The following is a 27,486-nucleotide window of genomic DNA, read 5'->3' on the forward strand; positions in this document are numbered from 1 at the left end:
TAGGCCCAATGTATAGGCTATTATTTATTGGTTCTACAAAATTTAAATATGAATTCTCTTTCATGAAAGACCTACAGGTACAAACACAAGAATATTGTCGACCTGTAAGAATACAAAGACAAAATGTACATCTTATACTCAGCTGGTGGAGGTCCTTTAGCATCACACGCTAAGCCTGTGTGCTTTATCTATGCAAACATTTGCAAATAAAAAATGCAGTCATACATATTTTCAGTAGGAACACACACACATTCTTAAAGGGGACTAAATAGGTGGCATAGGACAGCAAGAGGAAGATAGGAATTAGCAGTAACAAAGTACCTAAATACAGAAACAAATTGACAATGTCTGTGACATTTATTTTACAATATACAGTAGGTAACTATAATGACAACTGCAAGTTCCAACTTCTCATTTTTCAGCATGTGCATTCATTATTTCTTAGTTATGGCAGAATTGAACTGTACATAGTAAATCTTTTAGGCTGAGACTCACTTTTTCACAATTTCACATCTTACCTTTCATAACACCCTTCACAAAAGCAGGTGGATTCATTTAATTACAAATCTTAACATATAATAAATACGAAAATAAATGTTCATCCTTTAGTTTCCATTGACTCGTTAAAAAAATTACATCCCTCATCTTTTTAAATGCAACTCAATTACCATTACACAGATGATTCCATAAATGTACTAACCATACAGACTGGGGTTTATAAGCTTTATAAGCATTCAACATGGGCTCAGTTATGCCACCATTTTGGACATGGTAGTGCCCATGATTAAAATCTGGCCAGTATTCAGTCAGATTATGAATATGGAAGTATCACACATCACCACTGACCACTAACTGCTATCCCAGTCCCATCTGGAGCGTCAGTCATGGACAGCACACTCGTTTACGTTTTTATGTAACATGGATTCTTAAATCATTCACTTTTATCTGTACTAGTATCTGTACTAAATCTGTGTAAAGTCCATATTGTCTAATGAAGGATCCAGTACACCGAGACAAGATACACATGGCACATGATTTCAACACTTTTTTGGATTAAAAGTAAGGAACAACTGTTGTTTACATGCAGCAGTTGCACTGTGCTCACTAGTGTGCACATGTTGATAAAGTGCTTCAGTCTTCTCCAGTCCTGTTGCGTCTCAGAAATAGCTCTCCCCTATCCGTTGAAGCATCGTGGGAGTGGGAACGGTACTGCTGAAGTCAGAGCCGGGACACCGGTGCTCGTGGTGACCGTCGCTCGGTTCAGTTCCAGGGCCTCGATCGAGGCAGACGGAAAGAGGAACGGCCTCCGGCATCAGCAGCGGGACATGCGCTTGCGGTACTGGTCCACCAGGGGCACCAGACACTGCGGCGAGCCGCTCTGCAGGAGGAAGGGGTGCTCCAGGAGGTCCGTGGCGCTGGCTCGCTCTAGTGGGTCCCGTGTTAACATGCGGTCCAGGAAGTCCTTCAGCATGGGGGAGACCTATGGAGGAAAGGGACAATGAAAGGACACTCATCATTTACAGTGGGACCCAGTGGGCACAGATCAAGGTACAGCCAGTACGGAAATCACACTGTTCACATTTCCAACAATTAGTGCAGGGTCAAGCTCAAAAATCAAAAGCTATTCAAGCAATATAAAAAACAAGCCTGGTGCTGGATTCATTATGACACAATAGCCTGACAATACCCGTGAAGGTCAAAATGTTGTTCTATTGTAAATACTCAAAATAACTGGGCAGCCTATATCCTAGTGGCTAAGTTGCTTGACTGGGACCCAGAAGGTTACTGGTTCAAGCCCCAGTTTGGCAACAATAAGATCCATGCAGATGTGAGCCCTTGAGCAAGGTCCTTAACCCCACATTGTTCCAGGGGGGATTGGCGCTGGCTAAGTCTAATCAACTGTAAGTCACTTTGGATAAAAAATGTCAGCTAAATAACTGTAATGTAATACCTAGGACATATGGGTGTCTCTCTTCCTTTGAAACAAGAAAGAGGGGGAACAGATAAATTGTGTGAGCATAGGACGGTTTGTGTGCGCGCGTCACCTTGTGTGTGTTCCGGACTGTGGGTGCCGGCTCATCTCTCAGTCTCTTCATGGCAGCCACAGGGGCCTCGCTGAAATAGGGTGGTTCTCCATCCACCATCTCCACCACCATGATCCCCAGAGACCACATGTCCACCTGTCCGAACAAGCACAGCGCACAACTGTACAACCATACTCAAATGCATCATTTCTACAACAAGGAACACAAAGAAAATTTCATCATTGCTTATTGTGACTGTATCAGTATAATGTTTGTACAAGGTAATCATGTCAATTTTTTTTAATTGAGTGGAAAGTGAGGCCTGTATTCATGTATTTCTGTGCTCTTGCTCCGGTCCTTGTTTTCCCTTTCTCTCCATTACGTGTCTCCATCTTCCACACCATATTTGTATTTCCTTCCTGGCAATGGTCTCACCTGTTTCTTGTTGTATTTCGTCAGTGTTGCTTATAAGCCTGCCTGTGTTTGTCTTTTTCTGCTAGTTTGTTTTGTTTCCTGCTTCCTCCCCATTGTTCTACGTGTCTCCGTCTTCCACACCATATTTGTATTTCCTTACTGGCAATGGTCTCACCTGTTTCTTGTTGTATTTCGTCAGTGTTGCTTATAAGCTTGCCTGTGTTTGTCTTTCTCTGCTAGTTTGTTTTATTTCTTGCTTCCTGCCCCCAACCATCTTCCAGCACCCTCCATCACACTCCTGCCCCAGTGTTCTTCGACCTCCTACCATCCCTCAACATCCGCCATATATCAATACCATCCCTGTACCTCTGTTTGCTTGGTTATGACTCATTGCCTGGACATTACTACAAACTTTGGAAATTCCTGCATTGTCCTGTTTTGCTGTACTTGGCCCTTTTCTGTCAACCTGATAGATTTTGATAAATTAATGGTGCCTCCCATTTTCACTTCACCCTCTAGTCTGCTATTGGTTCTGTCTGTGAGCATGTATACATATACACTCAGTGAGAACTTTATTACTTATTTGAGTTATTTCAGACTTAAGTCTTCTGTTGCTGTAGCCTATCCACTTAGAGGTTTGATACGTTATGTGTTCAGATATGCTCTTCTGCATATCACTGTTGTAATGTGTGGTTATTTGTGTTAATGTTACATTTCTGTCACCTTCAACCAGTCCGGCCACCTCTGACCTCTCTCATTAATAATGTTTCTTTGCCCGCAGAACTGCTGCTCAGTGGCTGTTTTTAATTTTTCGCACTCTAGAGACTGTTGTGCATGAAAATCACAGTTTATGAAATACATAAACCACCCTGTCTGGCACCAACAATCAACAATTCTTCCCCATTCTGACATTTGGTCTGAACAACAGCTGAACCTATTGACCACGTCTGCATGCTTTTATGCATTTAGTTGCTGCCACATGATTGGCTGATTCAATATTTTCAGTAACAAGCTGGTGTACAGGTCTGCCTAATAAATTGCATGCTGTTCTATACTCTACTGAAAAACACATCAAATCTCTGATCTTTTTTTAGTTTAAGTTTAGTTGTACAAGTCGTATTTTCACTACACTAAACAAATAAATCATGCACAGATTATTTTTTGGCACTGCTTTGTATTTCTGCATTCGCTCTAATTAAATGCACTGGCTAACTGAAACCAGTTTCTTCTTCAACTGTACGACGCATTGGGGTCTCAGATTAGGAGACACGGTTGAAAACGTTCAATTGTGCATGTAAGTACTTGATGCATATCAGAAAAAAAGCCTGACATGTTCGTTCTCAGCCAGATTTCTAGAATCCTGCGGGCACATTCCAGACCACCATCTGGAAAGAGTATTAGAAAGCAGATAACACGGTGCTTTTGCTATCTGATCCTTTCCTCTCAAGGCAGCGTGTAAGACATACACATTCATCCAGAGAGGGCTGCGATTCAGGATGCCGGCTCCCGAGGACAGGAGTTTATGTGGTCGTAAAACAAGCTTGACAGTTAGGACTGAAGGGAAAACGAGGCAAGCCAGTTATCAACCATCGTGATTGTTTTTGTGTGGAACTGTGTCACCTTGTGGTCATAGTACAACAGTAAAACAAGGCTCATAAGCTGCCTCTTTATGCTTACCTCGGTGCTGTAGGGTGTTTTGGAGATAACTTCAGGGGCCATCCAATATGGTGTCCCCACTAAAGACTTCCTCTTGGGGATGTCTTTACTGATCTGAGCACAGAAGCCAAAGTCTGACAGCTTGATCTGAATGGGAGAGGACATGAGATTAATACTGAAATGTGCATCCAGTTACCTCTTACAAGGCCCGATATAAACTAAATTTTATTTCTTTCATCCAAACAACCTGTCATCCAGACAGTTCTGCCTTAGCTGGATGGTAGCTGACAAATCTATCAAGAACAATTTGGTAGGTTTTAGGTACAAGCTTATTGAAAGGTTCAAGGATGATTCATATCAGATTGTACATCCATTGGTGAACATCATATAAGTGAAAAGCTTAATATCTGCTAATTTGCTCTCAGGTGTCCTGTGTGTGGGTGCGTATGTGTGTGTGCGCATACGTGCGTGAGTGTGTGTATATGTGTGTGTGTGTGTGTGCGCATGCGCATACGTGCGTGCCTGTCTGTATATGTGTACTGAGATCCCTTAAAGTGCTAGAGAATCATTCCTTCTCTATGAGGAACACAGGTGCATGCTGGGGATGTACCCTTCCGTCCAGGGTGAGCAAGATGGAGTCGCTTTTGATGTCCCTATGGATGACGCCCTGGGAGTGGAGGTAGGCCAGGGCCTGCAGCACAGCCTCACACACTGTGGCGATCTGCTCCTCGTTCAGCCTGAAGAAGACAGGCCCATGCGGTTAGCCTCCTTCACAGCAACCTCAGTTATTACCATATGAAAGCTGCACTGCTCCCAATCCTCCCAGGTCTTTCAGTGGGGCTCAAAGGCTTACGCAACCACAATTTTGCCCAAGCCTAGCTTCCCATGATGCTTGGTGCCGATTCCGTAGCTTCCTAACACTTCTACTGAACAATCCCGTGAGCTGATACTTTTGGGTTTGTCGCTGGGGTCACTTGAGATTAAGAGAAAGTGCCGGATTAATTTCACTCCATTATTGCAATGTTCAGCATTCCCATTCAAATACACCAAAAAGTAATGTGATTCAGTGAGGATGCAAAAGACAGGATTGGAACCTAATATTCCTACTTTGAAATCTACCTTCCATTTCCTGTGCTGCGGGGTCATCAGAAATCATAATAGCAATCATAAGGAAGTAACACATATTGTATACGATGGCTGGCAACTGGATCTGACCTGCCTTTATCAGATAGATTAATTCAGTTCTCTGGTCTCTTGACACCTGACACCGAGATGAACATTTGCCTCTTTGTCTGATGGGAGATGCAGTTTTCACTTTGGAACGTAAGATGTATTGAGGTGTGGACTTCAATACGTATTTCATACATATGGCAACACGGAAAATGTATTATTTTCTGCTGCTTGAATGAATTCTCGACTTTGTAGGTTAAATTTAAACATTCAAAAATCCAATTATATTATTAAATTACAGATCTTCCCATCGGGGGGAAAAATGTCTCATGCTGCTCCAGAAGAAGGAATGGATTAAGAGAAAGAATATTTTAATAATACAGTTGCTGCAGCTTTGCTCTTTCTTTACTCCCGTATCGGTTGAGGTGGTTCAGTCAGCATCACACTACCCTCTAGTGGTCTAAAGGAAGTACTGAAACTACTTATGACGCTTATCCCTCACTTTGTTTTTGTTTTTTTACATAGCTTCACATTTTTTGCTTGATATAGTAAAACATAGCAGAGCTTGCCTCCTCATGTTTTTGTTTTATGATATCAAGCTCTAGTAAAACATTGTAGAGGTTGTTAAACAGACCTGCCTCCTCATGTTTTGTTCCTCAAGTAATCTCTCCATTGCATTTGCCTTGCATGTTACTGTTAGGCAAAGGAGTACGTTCCTCCTTACATCTGTGAATTACTAACTACAATGGTTCAATTATTTAGCTTTCTTTCATTTATATTTTTGCCATTTATTAACGTTTTCTTCCAATGACTCCGTACCTGGTTTCCGACACAATGTTGGTTAGAGCTCCTCCCTGAAGGTATTCCATTATTACCCAGAGTTCCTCCTCTACGAGAGCGCTCTTATACATTTCCACTACATTCTTGTGCTGGTAGTCCCTCATTATGACGACCTGCAAGAACAGGGAACACAGAGGATAGCGTTAGGCTTGCCGTACATCTTTCCCATAGCTCACAGGGGAGCGGTAGCGTCGAAGGGGAAGGGACGTCACACCTCGTTAAAAAGAAGCTCTCGACGCTGTTGCTTCCGGAGATCCATCATCTTCACCGCTACCTGCCGGCCGCTGTGCTTCTCCCGGGCGATGCACACCACGCCCGTCGAGCCCTCCCCGATTTTCACAAAGTTCTCCAGGTAGGACCGCGGATCGCCCTTGTCCACTACCATCTGCAGGGCGGCTTTGAACTGGTCGTGGGTCACCTTCGGGGGGTCTGGAGGGGGCCGGGGGGAGGGGTGCATGGGGGGCCTGAAGGAGGGGGAGCAGGTCCCGGGGGGGCTGGTGGCGAGGGAGCCCGTGGGGGAGGGCCGGGGCTGAGAGGGGCTGTCCTGAGCGGGAAGGCCGGGGTTGGGACTCAGGAAGGGGTCGGGGCCGTTCTGCCGCTGGCTGATGTTGGGAGACAGTCCGACGGTGTAGCTGGACGAGGGCCGTACCGTCCTGTGAGTTCTGCTGCCGCTCACCAGCGGACTGCTGGTGCCATTGGGCAGGAAGCCAGGCTGGTGCCTTAGAACAGAGTCAGCCTGCGCCAGGAAAGAAGAAAGAAAGCGTTCTGTACAGTTGTAATGGGATGGCCTTGTGAGCCAGACAAGTCTACATGCTATTTCATTCACCCGCATCGAATCAATCTCCAAGTTCTGAAAATAGCGGAGTGGCCAACCTAATTCTCTAATACTAAGTGCCTATGAACACCTGCCAAAACATTGCACCTTAATATTTGCTAGCACAGTACACAGAATAAGTCACTAAACATATTTTACTGCACTGCAAAACTATCAGCATTTAACCTGCTGTCATTGAAATGTTGGGACCACTTAATTACAAGCGCTCGATATTGGATAGGGAACATTTACATTTCCCCCATATCTTCTTCGTTTGACAGTATCTACAACTCATCTCATTTCAGATTATTATCTATTAGTTTGACATGTCCTTAGTCATGTGCTTTCCTTTCACCTTTAATCTTTGGCAGCTGACAGCATTTAAATCTCATTTGATATCTCACACTTTCTGTAACTCATTAACGGAGCTGGAGTTTTCGCTTACGTTCGCGAAAACAGCGTCCTGCTCTCGACAGCAGCGGTTAAGGTGCATGCCGCTCTTGCAAATGTTATATTGAGCCCCATAACTAAATCAGTGAGTCAGTCACCCGCTGCCGAAATTAAAGACACAAGGGCGATAAGTCAGTGGAGCGACTGTCACCTTCAGGTCGTAGGAGGAGTAGGGCCTGCCAGGGCTGTTCTGGACCAGGAGGCGCTCGTGTGTGTGCAAGTCCGGGGTGAGGATTCCCATGTCACCGTGGGGCGGTGCTCCCGGGGTGTAGAAACAGGACACCGGCCTCTGATTGGGCGGGAGGATCCGGGGGCCCCTGTCTCTCCTGCCCACCGGCCTATCGGCGGGGCTGCTCACCTCGCTCTGCACGTACGGCCGCGGGCTGGGTGCGGCCCCCCCGCCAGTGTCCAGGGAGCTGACGCTCACCTCGTAGGAGGACTTGGCCCGGGGCAGGGCTCCGTTAGGGTGCAGGGTGATGCTCTTTTTGCCACCCGGGTGGGGGCTCCCGCTCTCGCTCTTAACGTTACGCATCCTCTCGCGCCAGGGCAGCTCGGCCGGGTTCCCGCCGCGCTCGGCCTTGACCAGGTCCTCGTACTGGTATGAGTCTCCCTCCTTCACCTCGCCCAAGCGGCCCAGAGACTGGGCCCTCTTCCGCGCAGAGGGGCTGCTCTTCCGCAGCGAGTTGGAGCTCGTCACCGAGAGGCGGCTCAGGTCCGAGATCACCGCCGCGATGTAGTCCCCGTGTCCGATGAAGCTCCCGCGTACTATCGTCTGAAAAGGAAAAACCAGTGCGTTTCTAAATCACGCTTACCATCAGCAGTGTTAGCAGAAGACAAGGTAATCGTTAATACCAGAGAACATTACTGCCCCGGTATTGGATCGTTCTTTTTGGTTTTCCGTACAGCAAGGCCTAAAAATAAAACGCTGGCAGGCTGCTATTAATCTGCACTTAAATGGCTCTGAGTTCAGGGCAACGTGAAAGCACTTGCTTGCTAAGAAGGGCTGGTTTTGTTCAGATCTGCAGTGTTTATTTATTTTTTGACTAAGGAAATTGTAATGATCTTGAAGTGGATGTACAGTACATAGCCTAACAGTTGTAGATGCTCCTGTTGTGAACATTGATCAAAATAGCAAATTGGGCCGAAAAATCATACTGTTCCTCCACGGACTTTGTTAAAGTAAGCTCTTAAATTGATCACATTCCTGGACAAATACATGACACATACTAAAACACTTGCATGGTAGCAGCACAACAAACCGTTCAATGCATGACAGTCTGTTCTTCATTCCAGAGAAGTCAGAAATAAATAGGTTAAGTCTGCGCACCCTCCCTTCTAGTGTTATGTTGAAATGCAACACTACCATGACTGTATGGATGGATTGTGCTCACACGTGTTAAGACTGGATCATTTGACCTTGTTTCACGTATGATATTTTAGTCAGGATTGCTGGTAAGAAGGCAGATCTGAGAGCATAAACTGTGCAGAAACATCAGTACTTTTCATTCAGTTACAAAATCAAAAACGAAATAGAAAAAAGCTTCACCTCCCTATCCTTTAAATATTACAACAGTTTTTGTTTTATATCACAGAAGCACATTGGCTTCAGGGGTGATTATGAATACTACTATGGCTGCTACTACTACTGCTGCTTCTGCTTCTGCTGCTGCTGCTACTACTGCTTTTTTTGAATATTACAGAAGCATATTTGATTCAGGTGTGATTATGAATACTACTGCTACTAATACTGGTCCTGCTGATGCTAATACTTCTACTGCTGCTACTACTACTGTTGTTGCTACTACTACTACTACTGCCGCTACTACAGATACTGCTGCTGCTACTACTGATGCTACTACTGCTACTGCTACTGCTACTACTGCTACTACTGATGCTACTACTGCTGCTGCTGCTACTGCTGCTACTACTACAGCTACTGCTGCTGCTACTACTACTACTGCTACTGCTACTACTACTACTGCTGCTGTTGCTACAGCTACTGCTGCTGCTACTACTGCTACTGCTACTGCTGCTCCTACTGCTGCTACTACTACAGCTACTGTTGCTGCTACTATTACTACTGCTGCTACTACAGCTACTACAGCTACTACTGCTGCTACTGCTACTACTGCTACTACTGCTGCTGCTACTACTACTACTGCTGCTACTGATGCTACTACTGCTGCTGCTACTGCTACTACTTCTACTACTGATGCTACTACTGCTGCTACTGATGCTACTACTGCTGCTACTGATGCTACTACTACTGCTGCTACTGCTACTACTACTGCTACTGCTGCTACTACTGCTGCTACAACTGCTACTGCTGCTGCTACAACTGCTACTGCTACTACTGCTGCTGCTACTAATACTGCTGCTGCTACTACTACTGCTACTGCTGCTACTACAGCTACTGATGCTACTACTGCTGCTAATGCTACTGCTACTACTGCTGCTGCTACTACTGTTGCTACCGATGCTACTACTACTGCTACTGATGCAACTACTGCTGCTAATACTACTGCTGCTGCTACTGCTGCTACTACTGCTACTGCTGCTGCTGCGACTGCTGCTAATAATAATAATAATAATAATAATAATAATAGTCATAGTGATAATAATATTTAATAATGCAATTACTACTCTTTGACCTTATAATCTCAGTGCTTTACATCGATTGAGCACAATACCAAATCCTTATAGACTATATAGGCAGTGCAGCAAGTACTTAACCGCAAACTCTCTTTGTTCATTGATAAGATATATATGTCAGAACCTTTTTTAGAAACTTTTATCAAAACTCCTGTAGTCTTAAAAAGGATTTCATTATAACCCAGAAGTTAATGCACTCCATTACACTGCTGCAAGTAGAATGAACGTATTTAAATAATGTCTGAGTAGAAGAGTCACTGTCCATAGCCTATTAAGCTTTCTATTAGTTTCTATTATTTGCGGTATAGTTTTGCTAGTTGTTGAGGTGTCAACAAGGTGGCCGCTAATTACATCTATCCTATAATTATACAGTTTAAAGATAATGTAACTAATATATGATACAGGTATCTGTTCTTTACACTCTCAGAAAAAAGGGTTTTCAGCTTGTCTCCATAGCGGAACCCTTTTTTGTTCTTTATGGAAGTGTGTAGCATGCTGGCTTCATATTTATGTGTTACTTATTTTTCCTGTATGCACTTATCTGTTCTCACAACTTGAGATAAGTTTGTTCCTACATAACATGTGTGACCTACATACACTTATATGCCTTGTGTAAACAGATACACTTAACTTATCAATTATTATACTGCTGAGGATACAACACAATCTCCTCCACAAAAAAAGCAAATAGACTCTGAATGGGCTTGGTTAATATGATGGTTACAAACTGCATTTGAATTTGACAGTTAGAATTGTTCAGTAAAGGGGCAAAGGACAGTTGACAGTTTTTCCTGTACGTACATTTAGGCAAGCTGATAGATTTTCATGTATCAAGAACAAATATTTATTGCAGAAATGTAATGCTGAAAATAAACTTCCTCTCATAAAGTCTACCCTTCATTTTTTACATGGACTCCATGTTATATGTTCTAGTACTGGAAATGCAAACCTCATACATAAATCTGTAACATATTGCCACAAGTCCTTGTGTTCAAATTCCCCATAAAGGGTAATAAAGTGTTCTGTCCTAATGTGCCTTTTACCTTTAATAACTTATGAGGTGACAAACCTCACATTATCCCAATCTTGAAACTAAATCTAGATCAAAGCTGTCAAACAAAATCTCTGGAGGGGGCAGTGTCTGCTAGTATTTGTGGTTTGCTTTCAATTCAGCAGCCAATTACAGCCTTGAGAACAAGGTGAGTGGATTATTTTGCTAATCAATGACTTAAATTAATCACCGAAATGCCCCTCCAAGACAGAATTCTGACATTCGTACAATAGATGTCAACTGCCTTTCTGACACATTAAAGCTTGGGTCAGAATTCAGTCTGTATTCTTTAATTTACATCCTTCATACAAGTGATGTATAGTTGTCAACATTATTTGGTTCATGTTATATGGTTACAAGCACATCATTATGGGTAAAACAGTGTAACCTTTTGTATAAATAAATGATGATAACAGAGAAAAAGAACTGTATGAGTATGAGAACAGCCCAAGAATATGATTAATAATGGCGCTGAAAAATAAATGCAGAAATTCTAATGGAACTAATGTAACGGCAGTAGTCTCAGTACCTGCTATAACACAGTTTCCAAGATTAGAAAGAATTGCTCTACTGCACCCTTGCAGCATCTGTACTAATTCATTTGAAACGGATCTCACTGAAATAAATCTGCCCATGCAGATTCATACATCCTTCATACATCCTTTGTCATCGTAGCTGATACAGTTTGCCATATCACCTTTCACATGTGCCATTGTTACACATAACAATTACACTGTTTTCACTGCCAGATAATGGCGGAAGATCATATTTAACCTCTGATATTCATTGTGGTTGGGAAGCTGCAGACATGGAAAACCCAGGGGTCAGAAAGTTCTGTCATGTTTCTTCCACCCATGAACCCAGCCAGGTGATTTCACAAATTATTTATTCCCCCATGGCAGAAGAAATCTGCTCATTAGCAAATACAAGTGAGAACAAAATACTAGGAAGGACATTTCTTTCTTTCTGAACCTGGATTCTCCACCTCTGGGAAGCCGACAATATTAATAGAAAATGTGAATCCCAAAACTGTCTAACACGGCAATTAAGATGGTTAACAAATAGACGGAATGTATATTTCTGTAATATGAGGAAGTCCTGAGATTTGCAGTCTTTATCGCCCACTGGCATTTACTCTGCTGATCCACTGCTGTACCTGCAATTTTTCTCCCGGATCTTGACAACTAAAAGAAGGCAGCATGGATTATTATTAATTGCCTGCATGGAGTAATAAATCTTACATCCCTCACGGGATTTACAGTGTACGGTGAATGTACACAGTAGGGTCATTATTCCAGCCTCGGGATAGATAAAATAGCAATGCGGAAAGGGGGAAAAAGTGTGTTGTTTGCAGCACCGCTGCCTGGGTGTTCAATCTCCTGAAAGAAAGGAGAATACCACTGCTCAAGAGGAATTTAGTAAATATGGTGGAGCTCTTTCTTCAAAGGCTCTCTGCTTATATGTTGTGGCTGAGCTCGCTGTACTGAATATGGGTTTTTTTTCATGTGTCAGAAGAAAATGTGTTGGAACAAGGCTCTCAGTAAGGTGCTGCAATTACAAAAAATGAAAGCTACTTATAGTATGTACTGTATTCAGGGAATTAGTATTACTGTTTGAGTTTGTTTACATTCATTTACTGAGTTTAGAACAAACATTACAAATCTCCTCTAAAGTAATGCAACGGCACAAAAGACAAATAGCTATGGCTATGTCTGCACAAGAGAAGATTCACATATAATATGCTTCAACTTTTGCCTTCTGGCAGCGCAGAGACAGTTGCAATTTCATGAGTTTACAGTCTAAGTACAACATGCTCGTACATCCCACTGCAAAGGAGGTGTGCCCAAACAGGAGCCTACCTTCTTTGGCTTGAGCTCCACATGTGTAATCCTGGAGGGGTCCACCATGGGTTTGGGCCTCCGGAGGGTCTCAATGATGCTCTGCCATTGGGTAGGGAGGCCAACGAAGCAACCCCGCTTGACGTCGAAGGAGGTGTGAACCCGGTGTTCAAAGTTCTTTGGAGCCGAGATCTCTGGCCTCTTCTTCTTCTTCTTGCGGAACATTCTCAGGTAGGACAGAACAAAGACCTGTTTCAGAAGGGATGGCTTCACGTTAAGGCAGAAAACGCTCGCTCACTCGCTCCAGCACAGAGAAGAAGAAACTATGACCTGGATTTTTAGTAAGATTGATGACCTGGAATCCTCCACCCCCGATGAAGCATGCCATATGCACTTTCATCAGAACCTCAAGTCAAAAAACATATTTCTGTAATTTCTGTCACTTTTGTGAGTTATGATTCAGGCAATGAGTTGGCATCCAGGGTAAATTTGTACTATTGTTCATGACCAATTTAAAGGTTATTCAAAGCAACAACAAAAAAATAAGAAACGACTGAATGTTTTACATTAGTAATGTAGTCTCCAGCTAACCCCACTGTCTGTCTTATCTTTCATTTTCAGTCTGATGACTTTTGCTTAGGGGGGAAGGGCTATGGCTTTGTTATGTGCTCATCTGAAATGAAGGCTTATCTGGTCAATTAAGGCATATTCATTCTCTGTGCCCTTTTACTGACGAGCACACAGCGGAGCTCCAGTCAAGGCCTAGGGCTTTTCGTTGCATTAGCAGGAGAAAGATCACAAAGTGCTTGCCCACCATGACCTCTACTGTATGTTAATGAAGGAGAATTCACTCCCCAGACTTCCAGGGAAATAAATAGAGTCAATAAATTCAAGCCACTCAGGTAAAATATCTCTCCTTACGTGATTATCTAGGCAAGAGGTCAGCTGAAAGCACGTTTGGGACACTTAATGATGTATACCATTCATTTTTATTCAGCATGAAGACAAGCCAATTCTCAGCTGAACTGTACAGCTTGCGATGTGTTATTTCTGACAAGATGAGTCAGGTTTGTCTTTTTATGTTGCCTTGCTAAATGAACTATTTAGCAGTAGTAATACTGTTGGTGTTATCCAGGTCACTTGCAGCTCACAGTGCATAAAATATAAAATTACATTATTCATTACAGCATGAAGAAATATTTCCCCACTTTCATGTTAGTGAGCAGACTTCCAACTAAATTGAAGATCAGGGTGATCTGGAGACTCACTGACATTCAGATCATATGAAAATCTCGAGATGACTTGCCACCAAACACAGCATGACTTGTTTTTATATAATCAGATTTTCTATTGCACAGCAACATGATTCATAATACAAATTAATATATTACATAAGATTTCTCAAAGTGCTGTTAGCAGATAATATAGATAGTTCCTTTTTAATATGACTTTTTTCAAGTGACCTGAACTAAACTGCAGAAAGTATTAATGTGAGACATCACTTCTTCCTCTGCCCATCCAGCAATCTTGCAGGCAGTCTCTGCTCTGCCCCTAGACACCCCACGATAAGCAGCAATGACCCCTGTAATAGGAAATATCAGTGACTAAATGCGCCAACAGTCCTATCTTCATCTCCTGGGGGGAGAGGAGAAGAGCCCACAGTCATGCTCAAGCAAAATCCGATTCATTTTTGGGCAGGAGAGGAAAACAGCAAGGAACTATGTGTACCCTCTGAGGATAATTGGATCACATGGCTAATATACTAAGCGTTGCATAAGCTTATCACTCTCTGCTTCTCCTATGTACATAATGTGGAGCTGGAAAGACAGCTAATTTCATCTGGCAAGGACGCTATTGAGCGGGGGTGGGGCAGGAGTGGGCTAAAGATGCAATGCTGAATAACAGACACATTGGGTGGATCAAGCACAGCCAGAGAGAGACCTTGTTTTTCCTGAAACATAAAAGGCTTTTTATTGAAATTACCATGAGCCACGTACTTTAAAAAAACTGAAAAGCTGTATCCATCTGTAAATATGCTTATGAAAAGTCCAAAGGGCATTTGTGTGTGTATTGAAAGTGCTGCACCGTGTTCAAGATATCCACCTAGCCTAATGGCATCAAATTTATTAAACTTTGTGCAAATATAGAACAGTGACACCAGATAATGTTGATTTAAACAGGAACATACCTGTTATTATTTTCTGTTTCTGGGAATATTGTCATTGTCCACTAAGTTACCTCAGAGAGCATTTGAGGCCTTTCTTTATAAAACTTGAACTTGATTGGACAGCACTCACTTTTCCACAAATACCTGCAGGTATGTTGTCCACAAAAAAATAAACACTGCCTGTGTTCCCCACTTAATCTTAACCTGGCTACACCGGGCATCGAACCACCAACCGTGCAGGCCCCAGTAATGTACCTTAACCACTATGCTATAGGCTGCTGTTTTCTTTCTACATGCTAGAACCTAGTCATTTTCTTCTGTTTAACCTAAAATGGTATGATTTGCCATTCTGTGTCAATGGGATACTAAATGTGAACAGGTATAAATGTACGTGTTAGCATTACAGACAGTCAACAGTGACTCATACTCCTCACCTTTCCAGTGCAAGCAGCCAGATCAATATTTGCCCAAGAATGAAATGTAAACTGCAACAGGAGATAGGTTTATGTGATAAGAGCCTAAGAGCTATTGTCAGAAACGGGATGTCTTCTATCCTGTATTGCAATGTGAACTACCATAATAATGGCCCTTGACACCTGCTTCCCTTCAAAATTAGATTTTAAAAGTGTACATTTAAAATAAATTATTGTAAACCCAGTTTCACCGTTTCACTTATAGACAGACTTATAGACAGACTTACTAGAAACATTCTTATTTGTATGTTCCTGCCCCTAGTCATATTTGAAACAAATTACTGACCTTAAAACATGTCTAAGCTAATGTTGTGTTCCTTGGATTTGCCTATTTTTATACCAAACTACTTGTTCAGATTTTCAGTGCTAATAAACACACATTTTGTCACCAGGCAACATGCAGTTAAAACACTTGAAACATTTCCTATTTAATATTGATTTACAAGCTCTTATCGCATGCATCTGTCCTTAAGGCAACCTTACAGCATTCTAATAAACAGTTTCTTAATTATGATAAAAATGTTTTACCCCATAAGAAAAATATCAGCATTGATCTTCAATGACCATGTATCATTTTCTGGACACATACTCATGATCCACAACAAACAGACCTCTTGCTGTGCTTTATGGTGTTGAAGTTACCAGAAGGAATTAAAGTGGGTAAAAGTCTCAACTGTGAAGTACTTGCAAAAATAATATTTGACAGGGAAAAATCATTCGGAGGTCACTTTGACATGATTTTCCTGCAGTTGTTTCCATTTTCCTGCCCTAAAAGCACTGCCATAAATAACTACTATCCTCACTCAAATGCCTCAAAAGAATTGCTTATGTTCACGCAAGCTTTAATCTTTCTGAGCATGGCAGGTAATTTCATTCTTCAGCAAGACAGGACTTTTTTGTGCTTCAAAATATTTTCCAGGACAGTTTGGCCTATTTTCCTTTTCAGGTGCGGCATATAATAGAGTTACATCTTCAGCAGCGTCCAGCTGGGTCATGATGAAATCTAATTGCGAAAATCACATTTTTACCGTCACTCTCTCCGAGCGAAATGACACATGAGTGACGTGTTTCCCATCAAGCACAGCGAGGCTGTCTGAGCCAGGGCTTGCTGAATGCAAATCCAGAACAATCCGTAATTCCCGGATGAGGCCAAAAGTGGTGCAACGCAGCTCAACGATTCCTCTACAAGTTGGGTCCTGCGCACGTCTCTGGAACAGGCGAGCCCAAAGGAAGCACATCCCGGAATCTGCATGCAGCCTTACCTGTCTCCGCTCGGCCACTGGCAGAGACCGCCAGCGTCTCCAAACCTCTCGCACCCAGCAGCTGTCTCAGTCAAGCGGAACTTGGAGAGGCGGGAGAGGGAGAGGGCGGGTGAAGGAGAGAAAATTGGCTTGTTTGCGCCTCTCGCTGTTTTCCACTGTTTCCTCTCGCTGGAAACAGGCCGATTTTGAAATCTGGGCGTGGTGGGGGACTGAGAGCTGAGAGCTGGGATTTGCAGAGTGACGTGTCTCCGGGCTGCAATGGGGAAATAAAGAATAAGGCTTGTTTGCCCTGATTTAACTCAGTATTTAGATAACATGGTTTAGGGATTATTGGGTTGAAGTTTCCACCCATACATTTGAGGGAACATTGGTTTGAGGGACTGGGTTGGCTCTTAACTCATCTGACTGGTGACCCTTCACTCATGTCATGTTACACATAATTTGTAAAGTGGTTTTGGTGCAAGATACAAGCAAATCCTCTTTTTAGTTCTCCGTGTCAGAATGGGAACAATCCTGGCCGAATTGCACTGTGGTATTTGGTCAGTATCGTTGATCACATCTTCATCTTCATCAGTGCAGCTGTGTGAAGGGGTCCTGTCACCTCCATTATGGCCACCATGTTACCCTTGTAATGAGGAGGGTCTTTAAAGCAGGTCCTCACTTAATGAATATACAATAGCTAAGAGCAAGAAATCCAGAGCAGTCCGTATTTGAACAGTGACTCAATGTTTGTTGTTTTTTCTCTGTACTCCAGCACATTGGATTTGAAATGAAACAGTGAATATAGGGTTAAAATGCAGGCTGTTAGCTTTAATTTGTGGGTATATTTACACCCATACCATGTAGGAATTTCAGTCCTATTTATACATTGTCTCCACATTTTGTGGAACTAATAGTAATTGGGCTATTGGCTGCCCAGCTATTTAAGCAGTTTTTGTTAATTAGTTCATGCGTGATAAAGCTAACAAATGGTCTAGAGTTGATATAGCATGAATTAGCATTTCTCAACCTGGTAAGTAAAGGAGTGGAAAAATAATATATCATTCAGATAGAAAGCCAAATCATTGAGTGTGTCAAATCAACTGTTTGGTACATTGTCAAGAAGCAATGGATGAGCTCAACAATAGCAAACCAACTTAGACCGTAGAAGATCACTGTTGTGGATGATGCAAGAATACTATAAATTGTGAAGGAAAACACATTTTCAGCAGTCAAACCGATCAAGGGCATTCTCCAGAATGTAGGCATTGATGTGTCAAAGCCTACAATAAAGAGAAGACTACACCAGCATCGTTCCAGAGGGTTCACTGCAAGATGCAAACCACTGGTAAGCCACAAGAACAGAACAGCCAAAAAAACAGCTAAAAAATGGAACAAACTCTTATGGACAGATGAGGTTAGTATCAACCTGTACCAAAGTGATGGAAATAGAAAAGTGGGGAGAAAGATCCAAAATAATTTTGGATCTCATGATCTCTATGATAGACGAGAGACAGGTATTCATTTCTGTGTGATGTATACGGATGGATTTGCCTCAGCATGCTACGGCTGCAACTGGAATAATGAGCGTGGACTTTTGACTTTTATACGATGAAAATGAAGTTCATACATGAACCCAAACTAAGCTTTAGACTTTTCCACAATGAAGAGTGACATTAAGACAGTTTTGAGACAGATTACACCTTGCCAGTACAGCCTTCACAGCAGGGATTAAACTGTGGAAGCATTTTAACCTTGACTTAAATCCACCCCAACACAATTCATCAATGCAAGTCTTGCAATGCTGCTGTGTATTTATAGCAATATGGATGTTTTTCACACAGCAAATTATACAGAGCATAGAGTCAAAGCCTTCTATAGGAAATTAAATCAATTATCATTTGAGTTTGAGTTTGAGAGAGAAAATAATACTTCTTAACTTCTAGTTGCAAGATACTTTTCATACAATCTTGGCTTTCTAAATTAACTGTTTGTGACACAGCATTGTTCTGACAGTCCAATTTGGATTATATCAATAATCACAAAAGGCCATTCAGCATAAACTGAAATATTACCGAGATTTGCAAGGAACTGTACCAGTTGCCCTGTGTGTGTATCAAAATGTCTTTTTTGCTGAAATCAAATGGAGGGCATCATAAACCTTCTGTTAATAATCAGCTATGAAATGCTGTGAAACCCAGTACTGTGTAACTGTCATTAAAATGCGTATTTTAACAGGGACCTCAACGTCATACCAAACTAACTGGTTCACACTGTGATTCTTGTGTTCCTGGAATGTCCCTTTGTGATAGACACTGTGTATCAGCTTCCACTGGCAAAATAGCACAGGTATATCTTTCCTGTCCCAGATCTAGAGTGAATAGTGTTCAGTGTGCCTCCTGCTCAAATGCCTCTGCACTGAACATAAAAAACACGATCAAGAGCATTATGTTTGAGATCATTTTTCATTCTTTTTCCGTTTTACTTAAGAAGCATCATGAATTACGGTATTTTCTGTGACTTTTAAGGAAATATTCGCTTTCTATTTCCATTATATTCTAGCTTGCCAAAATAGAACTCCCCCAGGTAAGGCTTAACAAAACACGATGAAACACCTTTCATGACATGAACTTCACCTAGCTTAAGCAGGGCCAGACACACTACACAATTGTTCATTTCCCCATTGTTAACAGTTGACAGCATGGAGTGGTATACCCAGATTTAGAATGGACTGGAGAGTTTCGTTGACTACCACTGATCACCTTCACTTAAGCTTTCATGCTTCCCCCCAGTCTGCTGCTGTCACAAATTGAGTAACTTTTCAGTACCAGGAGATGAAGAGTACTTTGTAATTCATATTCAGATTCCTCACTGACTGCAAGCAAGATGTGCTGCTTGCACCAGTTTAATAACACAGATTGCATCGGGGATTTCCAATGGCTTCATTTTCAATGGCTTCATTGAGTGCCCTTGCTCTTCCAAATGTCAGCTTGAAGCCACATAAATTACATATGTGGTAGATGAGGAAAGGTGGATCCACAGGTCAATCATTTATATGTCATGCATTCTGAAAAAATACTTCCAAAGGTTGTGCTTGCATTTCCTTGCTCATTCTTCAGGAACCTCCTAGCTCCTGGTTCCTGGATCTTTCAAGGAACAGGATGGAATGTCCTTATAGATGGGGGACCTTTATTGATTCCCAGGTCAGGTGAGGAACAAGGAGATAAGGAAGGATAAAATAAGCAATTTGAATGAGCCCAGGGTCTCAGTTGGAAGGCTGGTCCCCTCCTCTTCACTCAAGAGTGGCACTCTGACTGAACTGGCTGCATGAGTAACAGTCTTCCAGGGCAATAACTGCACATCTCCGCTGGTGGTATGGTGTGAGAGAGGAAGTGATGAGTAGGCACACACATTTGGACAGGACCCACGTGTTAGTCTCCTAAATGGGAAGAATTTCAGTGATGGAACGGGCCTAGAAATATGACTAGGAAACATACGTTCTGAAATCGACCAGTAAAAATAGGACATAGAAGGTTGTTAAAAAGACGGATTGCACATGATGACCTGTTGTCTGACAGCAAACACTCATTTTCCTCCCAGACTGCCACACACTGTGCTGCAGTCAGACAGCAAACATTCAGGCTGCAGCACAAGAGTGTGCCGCAGATCCTCTACAGCGTGCGTGTTTAATGAGAGAGTGTATGGATGACTCCAGAACCTAACAGCAATAAACCCACCAGAGGACATGTTCTTCCAACTATAAAAATAGTCATGTTAAGACTTGTTCATCAAGGCCTAATACAGGAAAAGTTGACACTGGCATGTAGAAACCATCCTACATTCAATCACCAGCTGTCCTTAGCTATCCTTATGCCTTTGATTATGAATCCCCAATACCAAAATGCCTTTACAAATTTACTGTTTACACCCCTGTTTATGGGTGCGCTATCCTTTTTGCCCCCAAAACCCTTCCAACCATATATTACTGAATACTTATGTTAGACAACAGGCAGTAAAGAAGTGTAGTTTTTTCCTGCACTCTCTTTAATTAAAGATGCTCCTGGCTTACAACAGTCTCTTAAACAATTTTACTCCCTGCAGATAAAGACATATCATCGGGCTGTAGTAGTAAGACAGGCCAAATAGGCTCTCAGTGGCTTAATTTATTGATGCGGTGTGCTTCCCTCGCGAGACATGGAGTACGGCGTTCCCCTATGAGAGCGGCGATTCATTTTCAGTACCCTCCTCTGCTCACTTTTCCATCTGGACAAAGTGACAACAGTTTCCCTCAACCTTGAGCGCATCTTCCCATTGTGCGCTGCATTGTTAGCTATTTCCACCTGGCTCACTCCTCCGTCACATCTTTCTGTGCCTTTTTCCACACAAAGGGGCACATTTCATAAAGGGTTTACACACTCCCTGCCCAAAATTTCAGGGCAATTTAGCTTGTATCATTTGCCAATACCCAGCCAATAGGCTGAGTAAGCTCTTTATGCTCTTTGTGACAGACGGGTCCCTTCGCATCGGCACAATGCCGCGTTGTGAGGCTCCTTTCATCAACACCTGTGTGATCCTCCCAGACTCCCTTCTGCCATGGCACAGATGTACTCCTGAATGGACGCGGTCGTTTGTCATTACTCTGGCAGGAATTCAGCGCAAAAGGCTGCAGAGGAGAGCTGTGTATGTGTGTCTGAAGGCATGGAGGCAGAGCCCAAAAGCAATGGCTCATGAAGCTCCACGGGCTCGCATGCCACTCTTCATCCACCCCGTCCCCATCTCTGCTATCCTGCTTTTCATCGCTGAGATTTTTATCTCTCAATTTAAGTCAATCCACAAGAGTCAAGGTGACACTAAACAAGCATGTGCTCTGAAAAAAAGGTTTCATTGGACAAACCTACAATTTTTACTTCAATTTGTGACAACTATTTTTTTCTTTGAATGAATCGAAATATATAATATTAACAAATTGAAGTCAACATTTTTTGTTGTATAACGAAACATTTTTCAGTGTGGCGGGGCATTTACTTTAGTTATACAAATCTGTAAAAACTTTATACATCAGGCTAATTTCCACCCCAAAAGAGCATAGGTAAGCATGGGGTTTAATGTGAATGATGTCTGCTGTGGGGTTAACAGCACTGATTAGACCATGCTGTTCATTTAACCATATGGAGCCAGATTTTGTTTTCTTTAACTGACTAATTTGATTTACGATACACATCCACCATTGTTACTATGTAAGCTAGCATCCCTCGACCCTGTAACCCTAAATATGAGAAGGGAATCCGTTTCCTGAAAATCTGTTGCTACGCTTATCTCCTAAAGTGAATAGTGCCTGGAGGTAGATCAGCTGCCACTCTAAACAGCAACCCATAACTTTGTTGGACAGGGATTCAAACCTGTATGCTGGTTTCAGTGAACTCCTGTTTCCCACAGGTGCAGCAGCACAGACATTTTCTACAGGGTCAGACAGGGTCATACCATCTTTTGTAGATCCACCCTAAGGAGTAGCAGCAAGTTCCATAATTTCAGGAATTTCAACCATGGCAGCCACTGAAGCAGCAGAAGTGCTTATCTTCTAATTTACTTGTATTACAAATGGATTTAAAGGATTATCTTATAGATAGCAGTGAACCGAGAACATTTCTTCCCAGAAATACATTGTGTATATTCAATTTAGAAGTGCTGTACTTGAATGCATCTGTACTTTGCTGATTGGTAAAGCGAAGAGCAAAATGTATTGTTTTGCTACTTGGGCCATGTAAACATTTAAATACGTGCCTCTCTATCGGGATGTTGGGAACAAATAGCGTCCACCTTCTCAGATAGTTTTTTTTAACAGTTATGCCTTTAGGCTTAAACTATTTTGCATGCATTGACGACAGCTACAAAGAGAAGGTGCCAGAATGTCATTCAGCATACACGCCATCAATCATGTGGATGAGAATAGCTGAGGAAAAAAGAAATTCTGCTGCAAGTGCATAGTTTATTCTAATGGTTTTCACTGAGACAGTATTTGCATGAAATTATTTTTTCACATTTATCAACAGCCATTGCATTTACATCTGTTATAAAGGGTAATAATGAATATATTTATTTTATGGATTGCAAGTAAATACAGTTACCTATCCTTTGCTACCATCCTGCAGAATATATGATTTAAAAAAGAGACAAGAACCCAAAAAATGCATTGCTTTTGAAACCTTGCCTTTTCAGTGAAACAAAAGATGTACTGTATATAGAACACCATGGTATAGTATTTCTTTGCATTTGCGCATTGCAAGGTGACACATCTAACACAATGTATTTTATTGTACTTTAGACAATATAGCAACGCAACATCAACCGAAACACAGCACTAAACTAGTAATAATACTGAATATTTGCTAGGAAAAGGCTGCTCTTTTCGCCTCCAATTCCAATTTACCATCAGGTCACAAATGCATCTTTCATCACTTCCCTGTGTTAATCTTTGTCAGAGTCTCGTCAGCGCGGCAAAGCCAGACCAACATGTGCATGCTTGAACAGCAGTGAATGAGCAGGCGTGTTTTCAGCAGAAAATCCAACACCCTCAAACTCAATCCAGTTACCTCCTTTACCACCGCAGCAGCATATCCAGAGCAGCTGGATCCTTCTGGCACAATTCAGTCTTGTGCATCTCTGGCAAGACCGTACCCTTCACCTGAACAGAACCCGACTGCACAGCACACGGAGGTGGAAAATGATAACCCAACCGGCGGCACCAATAAACCCACATAGTTTCTCAGCACACTGAAGACACAAACTACTGTAATCGGTGTTTCAATTAAAAAAAGAGACGGCTCATTCAAACACGAAAAAGGGTAGCAGTCCCAACTTTCTCACCTCGCAGTGGATATGCGCCTTCTAGAATAGGTGTGGAGCAGAGCCGAGAGGAGCGGCGCAAGATAAGCAGGGAAAGCAGTTTCCTCTGAGGCATAACCTTTCAGAATCCAGCCTCTCCTCTATCGCTCATTACCACCTGGGCTCGCTGCATTCTGTGCTCTCTCCTCCTCTACCACGGCTGCCGTCGCCTCACCTCCCTCTTTGTCAATGAAGCTCAGCCTCTTTGCCTTTTCTCTCCCCCGCTCCCCCCTCCCTCCCGCCTCACAGAGACGGCGAAGAGGGACTCCGGCTGTATAAATTAATGAAAAACGCAGGCCCCTTACCTTGCCGTTCGGAGAAGAGCAGAGCCTGTCCTCCGGGACGAGGCTTGTGAGCGAGTGCGCGCGCGCACGCACACACAGACGGAGGCGCGCTCACACACACACACACACACGCGCGCGCACGCAGAGGCGAGGTGGGCTGGCTCTCAGGCGACAGCACACTGCAGGCTGCCGCTTGCCTGGGAAAGCCTAATGCATTCCTCCCTGCAGGCAGAGAGAGACGCTGCCAGCTCAAAGACTCTTTGTAGCCGATGACTCATCGCCGGTGCTGTGGCTAACCTCTCGTACGTGTGTCCGTACCTGCGCCCGGGTACTTTTAAAATAGGCAACACCACAGGGAAGCGAAGAGACATCCAGGGTGAGAGAGGTCTGCAGCCAGAATGAGCGCTCCTTCCCTCTCTCTCTCTCTCTCTCTCTCTCTCCCCCACCTCCTTTCCTAATGTGTGTTTTTTCAGCGCACTAAACGATAGCGCCGCGCGCATCTGCTAAGAGAGGTTTCCAATGACGGAAGGTAAGGGAGAACACAGGACACCACCTGGGATAGCATTCAGTTTCCCAAGCTACCCCCCACCCTCTCTTTCAGACAGCCCTCCCATGTGACTGGGCTATATGAGCCGGGTAATTGCAGGTGCAGCACAGTCCCTATCAGCTCACCTTCTGCATTATCTATGCTGTGCAGTGGTCAAGGACAGGAGGGTGCACTGCTGCTTCTGCCCAGGATGGGGGGCTTTGTTGCGCAGTCAAGTGAAATTACAGCTTTTCACACGATTGAGTCACATTATTCCCAAAGCAAGGTCCTTTAAATACAGTAACTCTTGCAAGCTGCTGATTATATTGTCAGTACAGTTTTTAACGACATGTTGGGTCATGCCTAATATTCAGTGAAAATTTCAAGCAGTTTATTTCTTTGAGGTTGTGTCCACTTACATCTCCTATTATGATTGATGATTAATAAGTTTTCAATTGAAAAGACTAAGTTAGAAATCAGGGATGTTGCCTTGGGCCTGAATTGTATCTTTCCTCATTTACTTTTCTTGTATCTGCCTCACCAATATTTACACCCTATTGCTCCAGTAATAAAAATTCTAAAGAATTATTTGCTTTTTTATAACATTTTGTAACATTCACTTAAACATTCCCTTAAAATTTTACATTAGCTTGCAAATATGGAGAGCTCATTAATATTTGAGAACATTAAATGAAGAGAGATTTGTATGGTTGCTCGTTAAGTTGACATAAGAAAATATATTAAGGGAGTACAGGTTCAAAAGTTCACAGCAGCTGATGGAAGAATTCCAAAATATATTTTTTCATCTGCTGTGACAGTAACTTGCACCTGTCATAGCTTTCGCTTTGTCTGCCCTGTCTCAACCTTCCAATGTTCATAAAGATGCCTTGGTGGCGCCCATTTTCTTTGGGACTATGTTTAGTGTAGTGTACATGCATATGAACCTCTCACATTATCAGTGATTACTGATACCCTCCAGCGCCATGGAGAACTGAAACATGTCTGGAGAGACCCAAGGCCACACACTGCTGACACAAATAAAATGGACGTAGCATTAAAACGGCGGGAAATGGAAACCTTTGCAGTGATTAGAAGCGTGACTAATAAGATTTTGGAGAATGTGTTCAAGATTAAAGGCTCCCACATAAGATGTGCAACACGAAGGACTGTTGTGTCTTCAACAACAATAAAACATTTTTGTAAAAACCAGCCTGGGACCCATTTGAATATCTCCTCCTGTATGGAGAGATGGCAGCTGTTAGATATGACCCCTCCACCCAGCAATGCCATTTTTTATTGTTGTATTTATTGTCTTCACACAGCCCCTGCAGTCCCTCTGCTGCCCCCAGTATGAAGTGCTACTATTGCTTGGTCTGCCTGGGTGGGCAATGTTACCCCCACCCCACAAAACACTTCTTCAAACACGCTCCACTAATCGCAATGTCACACCATCGCAGGAATCCAGTTACAAAATGCAAGCACCGCTTGTGCAGAACATTCCACCAGTAACAGTTTATACTGCTTTCAAATTTTTTTTGCAAATCATCACTGAATATACTGTATGCAAAGATCAATTTACATAGGCCACATCGATATAAACATTATTAGCAAATTAATGGTCAGCAGTTGTTGCAAACAATGCTTTTGTAACAACTGCAGTGGTCTCTTGTTAATTAGAGCTTTTGTTATACAAAAGGGATCATTTAACATGACTGCGCGAATACCAGGTCACTGTTCACATAAACAGGCAGCAATCACTTACAAATTACGAAGTACAACAGCCATGATTCCTTTCACCTTCTGAAAATGTCCTTAAAATGAACTGCCTCCATCAGAATACAACTGCAGCATTTCAATTCATTCTTGCAGACCAAAGCAATCTGAGTATGACAAGAAACAAAGGCTGGGGTTTCAATTGATTTCCATGAATGTGCATTGACTTTGTTATGGCATAAATTGTCACAGACCCTGGACGATATCGACAATAAAACATGGGTTGTCTCTTTTGCCAAAAATATCATGATTATTTTTGATAGTGTGTAAATAATATGAGATAATGTGAGAAGTGTTCATCAGCAAATGCTCAGGCTTTTTTTCAGGACAAGAAAAGGACAAAAACGAGAGGCTTTTTCTCATGATGTAATGTTAAGGTAGGGCTGGCTCGTCACACTTTTCCCCCTAAAGCTGTTTTAAATTTCTTCCGCATTAAAACTGCCTTTCAGCTACTGCTACAAAACTCTTGTATCGGGGTAACTTTCTGTCTAATGTCCTCCAATTATATGTAAGTTTCACCCCTCAAGCCCCCTTTTGAGGGCAAAACAACAGCCATACCTCCCTGTTGTGCAATTACTTACTACAAAACCAGGAGCAGCAGTGGTATAAGCCCAGACAGGTAGGCAGCTGCTGACTAATGCAGGAGACGGTGAAACGGTGAATATGCATGGCTTGTAAAACATGAGTAATGACATCTCCTGTTTGTGACACACCTAACCTCCCATAGGAACGTCCCAACAAAGGAAATCCAACACCCGACAACACTCAGTAAAGAGGTTTGCCGACACATTCCACTACCTCCACCTTTGGGAGAAACATGGTACACAGCTGTCTGAATCGACTGCCCCTCTTCCCTCTAGGCGGAGAACTGAAACTAGTTCCCAGCAAAAGGCAGCAAGCAGTGTGCTCTTGAGGACAAGGCAAGTTGTTCATTTAGTGAGCAAGTCAAACTACAAGAACTGGTCACCTCATGTCAATTTCACAAGCTTTTCCCAGTGTTCTTCCAAAGCCTTGCCTTGTATGAAGAGGCTTCACTCACCAGTTAAATAGCATCCGGATTCAGGTCCAATTATTGAGTTCAGCTTCTCCAGGGCTAATCAGAAGCCAGTCCCCTTGCAGACCCATTGACTCCAGCACACACACTACTACTCTTTCTCCACAGGGGCAGAAGCATGGCTGCTCCTGAATGAGGCTCAGCCCAGCAGGTTCCCGAGATAAATGAGGAGGTAAC

At 42.7% G+C, this 27,486-nt stretch overlaps 1 protein-coding gene across 4 annotated transcripts; it reads right to left on the minus strand.

Moving 5' to 3' along the window:
* On the minus strand, positions 1-27,432 carry LOC133130937 (serine/threonine-protein kinase PAK 6). 4 transcript variants are annotated; one of them, XM_061245967.1, is made up of 9 exons: positions 27,295-27,432; positions 12,931-13,158; positions 7,520-8,140; positions 6,319-6,840; positions 6,084-6,217; positions 4,705-4,831; positions 4,116-4,241; positions 2,046-2,180; positions 1-1,480 (listed from the first exon to the last, which is right to left on the minus strand). In XM_061245967.1, exons 2-9 carry the CDS (start codon positions 13,132-13,134, stop codon positions 1,313-1,315), a joined length of 2,037 nt encoding a protein of 678 aa, XP_061101951.1. In that variant the 5' UTR covers positions 13,135-13,158; positions 27,295-27,432; the 3' UTR covers positions 1-1,312. The 4 variants fall into 4 exon arrangements, with proteins under 4 accessions (XP_061101951.1, XP_061101935.1, XP_061101943.1 ...); XM_061245951.1 differs by lacking the exon at positions 27,295-27,432 and adding an exon at positions 23,978-24,062; XM_061245959.1 differs by lacking the exon at positions 27,295-27,432 and adding an exon at positions 23,655-23,792.
* Between the last annotated feature and the right edge of the window lie 54 nt (positions 27,433-27,486).

Source organism: Conger conger, chromosome 1 (assembly GCF_963514075.1).
Source record: "Conger conger chromosome 1, fConCon1.1, whole genome shotgun sequence".
In the NCBI taxonomy this organism is placed as follows: domain Eukaryota; kingdom Metazoa; phylum Chordata; class Actinopteri; order Anguilliformes; family Congridae; genus Conger; species Conger conger.

Excerpts from the sequence above, each read along its gene's own strand:
- LOC133130937 (XM_061245967.1), bottom strand. The coding sequence starts at position 13,134 with ATGTTCCGCAAGAAGAAGAAGAAGAGGCCAGAGATCTCGGCTCCAAAG. Across the intron at positions 6,218-6,318 it reads GAGAGCTTCTTTTTAACGAG|GTCGTCATAATGAGGGACTA; the intron begins GTGTGACGTCCC and ends CTGTTCTTGCAG. Across the intron at positions 4,832-6,083 it reads AACATTGTGTCGGAAACCAG|GCTGAACGAGGAGCAGATCG; the intron begins GTACGGAGTCAT and ends TGTCTTCTTCAG.